The sequence below is a fragment of the Tupaia chinensis genome, unplaced genomic scaffold (genome assembly GCF_000334495.1).
Source record: "Tupaia chinensis unplaced genomic scaffold, TupChi_1.0 Scaffold000063_1, whole genome shotgun sequence".
NCBI classification, from domain to species: domain Eukaryota; kingdom Metazoa; phylum Chordata; class Mammalia; order Scandentia; family Tupaiidae; genus Tupaia; species Tupaia belangeri.
Genome location: NW_006159521.1, coordinates 433,145 through 443,406, shown reverse-complemented (window position 1 = coordinate 443,406; position 10,262 = coordinate 433,145). Strand labels below are relative to the sequence as shown.

Genomic DNA, 10,262 nt, shown 5'->3' with positions numbered 1-10,262 from the left:
CAAAAAACCTGTCCAAAAAAAAAAAAGAAGAAAAAAAATAATCAATGAGCACTGCAAGGATGTGAAGTACCTGTACACAGTGAATGTGTCCAAAAAAACGCTGCAAGAATGCCAGGGAAATAAACGGCGGAGACGCCACCAAGAGATGTTCTGAAAATATCTGCAAGTCATCTTCAGTAGATGCAAAGATCATGAGAACACTGCTGGCCTATGACATTATCTGAAAACTAACCCGATCAACAGACATGTTTAGTCGCTGGGCTTTCTTTTCTTTTCTTTCTTCCTTCCCTCCTCCTCTCTCCCTCCTTCCCTTTTTTTTTTTTTTTTTTTTTTCCCCCCCCCCCCCCCCCCCCCCCCTTTTTTTTTTTTTTTTTTTTTTTTTTTGATTTTTGCCATAGAGGGAGAGAGACAGAGAGAAAGAAATGAGAAATCATCTCCTGGCGGAATAGGGAAGCTGCGATCCCTTTTCCTCTATTCTCTTGGGATTTTGGGTACATGTGGACATGCACCAAGCATTATTTTCAAGCCACTGGTCCAGGACTCAAACCACAATGTTACCGTCTGGCCCCTTAGTCACTGGGCTCTTTTTTTTTTTTAAGGTAGGTCCTAGTCTTGCTGCCAATGAAATAAGCACACAGTAAGTCGGATTTAAGGTGCCATTTCTCCCAAGCAGACTAATTAAAATGAGAAGGTCATTGAAGGGATGGTACCCCTGGGATGAGCCAAAGCATTTCTCCATGTACCTCCTCCTGCAGAATAGATACCTTCTAGTGTCCTGGTAAGCAGAACACCTTCTGGCAGACTTATGGAGTCTCTCCCTGTAGGGAACATAGCTCAAGGAAACAATGCACAAAGGGGAGGGACAGCCATCTCTACAAAGATGTACTGCAGAACACAGTAAAGAATTAGGACAAGCCAAATGCCCAAGGAAACTGTCCATGACCTGCAGAACTTATCACACAACACAGTAAGCGGGACGAGCAGGACAAGGCATCAGTGACACAGACACGCTTTAGAGAAAGGTGCAGGCACAGGTGCACAGAAACAGGACTAAGCAACTCAGAGTGCTGGAAAGATGGACTTAGAGTACGCTCCAGTCTTCTATTGCACAGGTATAGTTGTGAATTTCCTTTTCCTTTTCCCTTTTCTTTTCTTTTTTCCTTCCTTCCTTCCTTCCTTCCTTCAATTTTAGAACCCAAGGACACTGCAGAAAGTAGAAGTGGACCTGAGCGGTCCCTCCATACTGTACCAAAAAACTTCAAAGTCAGTATTTTCGAAATTCCACTGAATAAGAGTTCTGGTCTAAAGCTTCTGTTCTTACCTGTTTGCAGTCCAAGTTTGGTTGAAGATGGAGGTGTCACTGAAGGAATTGCAGAGGATGAGGGAATGGACTCTAGGAGACTTGTGAGTGTATTCAGCAAATTTCTGGGCCAAAAAGCCTCCCAAAGAAGCCCCAAAAAGATGAACCTAGTTGAAACAAGCATAAAGCAGACTCTAACAGCAATCAATTCTGAATAAGAGTATCAAAAACAGTTGCTTGGACCAGCAGTTAGCGTAATAGCTATGTCACTGGACTCTCACGTGGTCGACTGCGGTTCGAGTCCCAGACCCGGTGGCTTAAACTCACTCAGGGCACGTGTGCGTGCGTGCCCAAGATCCCGAGAGGAGAATGGAGGAGAAGGGATTGTGGCGTGGCCATCCCCCCTGGGGGGTGATTTCTCACTTTCTGTTTCTCTGTCTCTGTCTGGCGAGCACACGTGCCCTATAGCAAAAACCTCTCAAAACAAAACAAAACAAAAAACCAGTTGCTTGAACTGTAACTATATAATGCCACCACTAGCCAATAAGCTGAAATATCTACAGTTAGAAATGTAAGAAATAGAGACCAGCAGATGGTGTAATGGTTACATTGCTGGACTCCCATGTAGTTGACTGTGGTTCGAGTCCTGGACCCAGCAGCTTAAAACTTACACCAGGTGCCTGTGCATGCATGCTCAAAATCCCGAGAGAAGAATGGAAGAGAAGGGACTGTAGCATGGCCATCCTCCCTAGAGGTGTTTTCTCACTTTCTGTTTCTCTTTCTCTTCAGCAAGTGCACATGCTCTATAGCAAAACTTTCAGGAAAAAAAATGTAAGAAATAGTGTATTTTTTTTGGACCAGCAGATGGCGTAATGGTTACATCACTGGACTCCCAAGTAAGTCGACTGTAGTTCAAGTCCTGGACCTGGCGGCTTAAATTTTTTCTTTTTTTAGAGGTTTTTTTTTTTTTTTTTTTTTTTTTTGCTATGAGGGGGTTGCCGCTGCCGAAAGTGAGAAATCATCCCCCAGCGGGGATGGCCACGCTGCAATCCCTTCTCCTCCATTCTCCTCTCGGGATCTTGGGCACGCACGCACATGCGCCCAGCGTGAGTTTTAAGCCACCGGGTCTGGGACGCGAACCGCCTTCGACTACGTGGGAGTCCAGCGACATAGCCATTACGCTAACTGCTGGTCCCGGGCGGCTTAAAATTCATGCCGGGTGCATGTGCATGCATGCCCAAAATTCTGAGATGGGACTGTGGCATAACCATCCATCCTGGAAGGTGATTTCCCACTTTCTGTCTCTCTCTATGTCCGGTGAGTGCACATGCCCTATAGCAAAAAATCTCTCTCTCTCAAAAAAAAAAAAAAAAAAAAAGAAACAATGTATTTTTTAAAAATTTGCCAGATGGAGTGTGTGCTTATCAGAAAAGGGAAAGTGAGAAGCATCCCCCAAGTGGGAATGGTCATGCTACAATCCCTTCTCTGTCCCTTTCCCCTTGAGATTTTGGGCACACACACACACACACACACACACACACACACACACACATGCGACCAGCTTAAACATGCCACCAGGTCTGGGACCTGAACCACGTAGCTGGCCACATGGAATCTGGCTGCCCTAACCATCACCAGACCAAGGATAACCTGACCCGAAATACTATATTTAAATGCAATTTAATACCCCATCAAGAAAACAATACAACTGCACATATAAATTATACAAGTAAAAACACTTGAACCAGGAGGTGATGTGGGGGTTAAGGCAGCTGGAACCTACATGGTCAACTGCATGGTTAGGAACCAGCAGTTAGCATAATGGCTACGTCATTGGACTCCCATGTAGTTGACCACGGTTCTAGTCCTGGACCCGGTAGCTTAAAACTCACGCCGGGCGCGTGTGCATGCATGGCCAAGATTCCGAGAGGAGAATGGAGGAGAAGGGATTGCGGCATGGCCATCCCCCTGGGGGGTAATTTCTCACTTTCTGTCTCTCTGTCTCTCTCTGTCTTTCTGGCGAGTGCACGCGCCCTATGGCAAAAACTTCTCCAAAAAAAATTTAAAAAAAGGTCAACTGCATGGTTTGAGTCTCAGACCCGGTGGTTTGAAAAAACATGCTGGGCTTGTATGCTTGTGTGCCCCAACTCCCAGAAGGTGAAAAAATAGAGGAGAGGGACTAAGGTCTGACTACCCCCTCCCCCATGGTAGTGTTTTCTACTTTGGTTCTCTTTCTGTCTCCCTCTAGTGAGCACATGTACCCTCTGGCAAAATTCAAAACAAAACACTGTTACTCACAAATTATATTAGAAAACGAAGCCATTAGCAGTTTATGCTTAAGAAAACTATGATTCAGTAATTACACTCTGAGAGAGAGAACTGAAAACATACATGAACACAAAAACCTGTTTGCAAATGTTCACAGCAACATCATTCATGGTAGGCAGAAAGAGGAAACCCAAGTGCACCTCAGCTGACGAGTGGGCAAGCACAGCACGGCGCAGTTATACGTGTATTATCTAGCCATGAGGGGAAGGACGGGCTGATGCAGTTACAACATGGGTGGACTTGGAAGCCTTATGCTAAGCGGAAAAAGCTAGTCACAAAAGACCACATATTAATTCCATTAACACGCAATATCCAGAACTGGCAAAGCCACCCGTGGAAAGCAGCTTGGCCTACAGGGCCAGGAGGAAGGCAGGAGTGACAAATGAATACGGGTTTTACTCTGGGGTGAAAAAAGGCTCACGGTCTGTGGAGGTGGTTGTACATATTTGTGAATATCCTAAAAACTGAAGAGTACATTTTAAAAGAGTAAATTGTATTATATGTGAATGATGTTATAATAAAGCTGCTATTAAATAAAAAAAGGGCCAGCTCTGTGGCCTGATAGTTAAAGGAGACGGATCCCACATAGACAACTGTACAGTTAGAATCCTGGCTCTGGGAGCTTGAAAAACATGGCAGCTTGAAAAACAGGCCAGCAGAAGGCATAGCAGTTATGTCACTGGACTCCCGCATGGCTGACCATGGTTCAAGTCCTGGACCTGGAGGCTTGAAACTCATGCTGGGTGCATATGAATGGAGGAGAAGGGATTGCAGGCCATCCACCCTGAGGGGTGATTTCTTGCTTTCTGTCTGTCTTGTTCTCCAGCGAGTGCACGCACTCTATAGCAAAAATCTCACTCTCTATAAAAAAGAAAAAATTGGCTGGGAATATGTGCACGGGTGCCCAAAATGTGACGAGGTGGAGAAATGAAGGAGTAGGGACTGTGACATGACCACACTCCATTGTGGCGGTGGATGCTTCCTCCCTCTTCTTTTCTGTCTGTCTCTCTGGCAAGTGCACATACCCAATGACTACAACAATAAAATACAATTAAAAATTAATTTTTTAAAAAGAATTATTCATTTATTTAATTCCATTTGTTATCATTATTGTTTAACTTGACAAGAGAGAGCCAGAGGGAGAGAGAAAGAGAAAATGAGAAAGCAAGCCACCAGGTCCAGGACTTGAACCACAGTCAGCCATGTTGGAATCCAACACCCCTAACCACCACACCACCTGCCAGCCTCAAAAATAAATTTTTTTTTAAAAGAAAATATATGGCTTCACAATATAAATGTTACATTAAAATCACAAGTAGGGCTGGCTCTGTGGTGCAGTGTTAGTTAATGCACTGCTCAAGAGAAGCTCAATCCTATGTGGTGACCGTGGTTCAAATCCCCAGTCCAGTCAACCTAAAACAGGCCCCGAGCACCCAAGACCCTAGGGCTGGAGGACTGGAGGAAGCGGATCACAGCATGACCAGACCCTATGGAAGCTGCTCTTATGTCTCCCGCTTGCCCTCCTCATTCTCACTGCATGCACGCACAGCATATCATGAATAAAGAAAAAACATCACACGTAAGTATTTAGTTCCAAGGTACTCACCTTATCCAACTGCAAATGGTCTAGAAGTTTTCTGAATCCATCACAGAATTCAAGATGATCCCAATATACTGGATACTGTAACTGAAATAAAAACAATTTTTTATTTATTTTTAAAAACCATTAAGGGTAAAAATATAACCCATGAATCTGAAAATCTCAAGACTCACACAATAGCTTTCCTCACTTGCTCCAGTTCTGCTTCCTATTGAAAATATTTGAAAATAAGCTCTCACCTTCTTTTTTTTAAAAGAACTATTTTATTTAACTTTATTTATTTATTTCAATTTGACCAGAGAGGGACAGAGCGAGAACAAGACAGGGAAAGTGAGAAAGCAAGTCACCAGGTCCAGGACTCAAACCATGGTTGGCCATGTGGGAGTCTAGCGCCCTTAACCACCATGCCACCTGCCGGCCCCAGCTCTCACCTTCGATTCAATTTTAAAATTCACATTTCACCTAACAGACCAAGATTTACAAAGAAGAAAAAGTCAGCATATTCTAGTGATAATATGTGAATAGCAATTTCTTTCTTTGAGAGACTTTTGCTTTTAGAGATCATACGTTCACTGGAGAGAGAGGGGGAGACAAACAGACAGACAGAAAGTGAAAAATCACACTCTTCAGGGGGATGGCCATGCTGCAATCCCTTCTCCCCCAGTCTCCTCTTGTGATTTTGGGCACGCACATACATGTGCCCGGTTTGAGTTTCAAGCCACTGGGTCTGGGATTCAAGCCACAGTTGACCATATAACCACTATGCCGCCTGCTAGCCCATTGAATAGCAATTTCAATTCACGTCAGTTTTCTTTCCATATATCTTAGCCTGAGATCTCAAGGGTGACTAGCACAGGTCTTTTCAAGTAAAGAAATATTGTTTTCCCTTAAATCCAACTTCATTCTGAATCATGGTTCAGGAGAAACAAATACTATCTAAAATCTCTAAGCAGAGCTCTCTCGCTTTTTGCAGCATTTCTTTGAGGGGATGTTCAATAAAATTGTTCCTCTTCTTTTATTTGACTTAGTCACTCTACCTGTTACGTACTTTTGTATGTGACTGAAAAAAAAAAAGAGAAAAAAAAGAAGTATGGTACTTGACCATAAGTAGTCTGTCCATTAATGTTGAGGATGATGAGAAAAAAGTATGTAAGTTACAACTCATTTCTAGCGGACTCAGGCTCATATAAGAATTCCTTTTCTCCCCCATATATAAAAAATTCATCTGGGGTCAGCAGAAGGCATCGTGGTTAAGGTGCTAAACTCACACATAACCCATCCTGGACCTAATGGTTTGCTTTCTTTCTCTCCCCCCCCACCCCCAGTCTCTCTCTAGTGAGCATGCATGCCCTGTAGGAAATAATAGTAATAAATAAAATTAAATAATTAAAAAAATATATTTAAAAAAATCCTCATGATAGGCTTGTTTAAGCACTAAAATTCATTTGTCATTGACGAATCACTGGACTACATGCGGGGCATGTGAATTACGGGATGATTTTGTATTAGATATATGACTTTCATTTTTAAAATTTTGTGAATAGGACTTCTAGTATTCTGAAACAGGATGATGAAAGAGTCTATCTGGCAGAAATTTGGGAATTTGAGTCTGATGAAATTGTAAGCAACTTAATATATACATAACCACACGCGCGCGCACACACACACACACATACACACTCTGAGTCCAAGTAAAGCTGGGGAAAGGCGACTAAGATTGGTAGATTATATTCATTTGAACCTCCTGGTTGTGATATTGTAATATAGTTTTGCAAAATGTTATCATTGGGGGAACCAGCAGTTAGCGTAATGGCTATGTCGCTGGACTCCCACGTAGTTGACCGTGGTTCGTGTCCTGGACCCGGTGGCTTAAAACTCACGCCGGGCGCGTGTGCGTACATGCCCAAGATCCCGAGAGGAGAATGGAGGAGAAGGGATTGTGGCATGACCATCCATCCCTGGGGGGGGTGATTTCTCGCTTTCTGTCTCTATGTCTCTCTCTGTCTGTCTGGCGAACGCACATGCTCTATAGCAAAAACCTCTCCAAAAAAAAAAAAATGTTATCATTGGGAAAAACTAGGCAAAGTATAAAAGGTAATTTCTCTGTATTATTTCTTAAAACAACATGTGAATCTACAATTATCTTAATGATGTTTTAATTGCCCGAGGGCACGTGTGCTGGTTAGAGACTGAGAGACAGAAAGAAAGAGAAGGTAAAGCACCCACAATGGGATGCAAATCCCAACCCCATTGGGATTTGGGGCCACACGCACATGTACCCAGTATGCTTTTCTTTTCTCTTTTAAAAAGTTTGCCAGACAGTACATGTGTTTGCCAGACACACACACAGAGAAAGAGAGAGTCTGGAGAGAGAGAAAGAGAGAGTCTAGAGAGAGAGAAAGAGAGAAAGCAGCCCCATGGGTGATGGTCACACAGCAATCCCTTGTTCATCTGTCCCTCCTCTCAGGATCCTGGGCAAGCACACGCATGCACTCTGCATGTTTTTGGGCTGCCAGGTACAGGACTCGAATCATGCAGTTGGCCACGTGGTACCCAGCCACTTTACCCACTATCCACCAGCTGGCCCCTGCCAGCAAGATTCTCAAGCCTTCTGGCTGGGCTAGGACTCAAACCATGGCTGGGCATGTGGGATACAGCTCCCTTAACCAGCAGGCTATAGGGCTAGCCCTATCTGAATAAAAATTTTAGGAAGATCCATGTGGTTTAACTGCTAGATACCAACAAATATTTAATAAGTTCCAAACCTTCAAGAGGCTGAGCATCCTGACCGAGTATTAATAAGAACACTGTGGGCATTTTCCTCGCTCACTCCCCATCTTCTAAAATAGGGGAAGCCCACATCAAAGACTTTGGGGCAAAGAAGAAATATTCAGCCAGAGGGCAAGGCTGCTGTGCCATCAGTGGGCCCGCCCCCACACGCACACACACGTACACACATGCACACGCATGGCCAGCACTCCCAGTGCTCTCCAGCAGGACACACACTTGGGGGCTGCTCAGCGTCCCCCTCTCTCCTGACCCACAGAGGCCACCCAAAATGCTGCTGTCACATCTTTGGCTGCAGAGGGTGGGGCAAGGGCAGTTAGCGTCCTGCTCTCCTAGAATGCCGCATGGAGACGGATTACTGAAAACCCAGAACGAGGGAGGGTAATGCTGCAGAAACTAGAACACGCCACCTAAAGAATGGTGAGAGAAACTGGGAAACTAGGCCAGAGAAGACAAGACCCGGGGAAGGCAGCAGGCAGTGACACCTGCTTTCTTGAGTCCAAGAAGGCTGTCCAGAGGAAGGGGAACAGCATTTGTTCAGCAGAGCTCCAATGGCTGCTAACCCCAGTAGACTTTCAGTTCCTTCCCGAGAGAAGAGAGCTGTCATTTTCCTCTCTCCTTTAAACAGCAAATAAATTGTACAAGGGAACTTCAAAAACTTTATGGAAACCATTGTATTATTAAAAAAAAAAAATTGAAAATTAAAAAAAAAATTTTTTGTGCACTGAAATAAACTTGAACTTCAATTGCATTTTCCAATGACCTGTCTGAAGTCCCCTGCACAACAGCAGGAGTATTCCTACAGGCAGCACCACTTACATGCCGACATCCCAGGTCTAGGGAACGACCACCAGTTCCAGAGCTAAAGAGTCACCTCTCGGGTCAGCAGGTGGTACGGAGGTTAAGGTGCTGGATCCCACTGGGCCAACTGCACAGTTCAAGTCTTGATCCAGGAGCTTGAAAATCACATCAGGTGCATGTGTGTGCATGCCCAAAATCCCAAGAGAAGAATAAAGAAGGGATTGTGGTGTGGTCATCCCTTTTGGGGGGTGATTTCTTACTCCCCCTTCCTTTGTCTCTGTCTCTCTCTATGAGCACATGTACCCTGCAGCAAAAAGGAAAAAAAAAGGCAGTCACAAGAAACCACACCTTCCCTACATACCTTTCTCCCAGAGATTAGAGAGTGATCAGTTTCCCAGATTTAGACTAATTTCAGTTCTCAACTATCAATCAGAAACAAAATCTTAACTAAATGCTAACCACTGAACTAATTAATGAGCCTTCCTCAGAAGTCAACGAAGCTACACTAAAAGCAACCCTTGGACTGGCTCCATCGAGTGGCGAGTAAGGCAGCCAGATCCCACGTGGCTATGCAGTTTGAATCCCAGACCAGGAGGCTTGGGAAACACACATGTGTGTAAGTGTGCACCCAAAATCCCAAAAGGAGGGAGAAATGGAGAAGGGATTGCAACCTGATTATATCCTGGGGGAAGGGGGAGGTGTGCTTTCTCTACTCTGGTAGTGCATATGCCCTCTGGTGAAATAAATAAGTAAATCATAAAAACAAAAGCACCCTGTGTTCTATAGCAGAACCCTGTATTATCTAAGTTCCATGCTTAGCTCCCCAGGAAGTGAAAGAATCAGGGGTGAGGATGGAGGCAGGTGGGTTTCAGTTCCTTCCTCCACTATGTACTGACGTGTGAACGAGGGAGATCCCTGAAATGACCTCGTCTATTAACAAGAACAAAATGCTTCCTGCCACTCTGAATGACGAGACAAGCACAGGGGAGAATGCGGAGAAAAGCTGGCTTTCCAGAGGCTGGCAGCAGATGCTGGTGCCCTCGGAGTCTCTGTACGCCTGGGCATGCATGCCAGCTTCCTTCAAACGGCTTCGTCTCACATTTTAGAATAGGAAAACAGCATCTCATCTCTATTAAAAATGTGCCCATTAGGGCCAGCAAGTAGCATGGTGGTTAAGGCACTGAATATCACATGGCTGACTCTAGTCCCCAAATGGCCTCAAAAACACACCAGGCACGTGTGCATGCATGCCCAAAATCCTGAGAGGAGAATAGAGAAAGGGGGATTGCAGCATGGCCACCATCCCTGGGTTTCACTTTCCGTCTTTCTCTGTTTCTCTCTGGTGAGCCCATGCACTCTATCACAGAAATCTTAAAAAAAAAAAAAAATGCCCATTACTATAGATGTTCAGAAAGGAAAGCACAAGAAAAATTAAATGTAAATCCA

At 44.4% G+C, this 10,262-nt stretch overlaps 1 protein-coding gene across 2 annotated transcripts in view; it reads right to left on the bottom strand.

Moving 5' to 3' along the window:
- Window positions 1–10,262, bottom strand: part of SPG21 (SPG21 abhydrolase domain containing, maspardin) — a gene marked incomplete in the record, with an annotated part of 32,329 nt that overhangs the window by 13,666 nt on the left and 8,401 nt on the right. For both annotated transcript variants that reach the window (XM_006141724.2, XM_006141725.2), the window contains 2 exon segments: window positions 1,322–1,467; window positions 5,235–5,315. In XM_006141724.2, coding sequence (XP_006141786.2) covers window positions 1,322–1,467; window positions 5,235–5,315 — 227 coding nt within the window.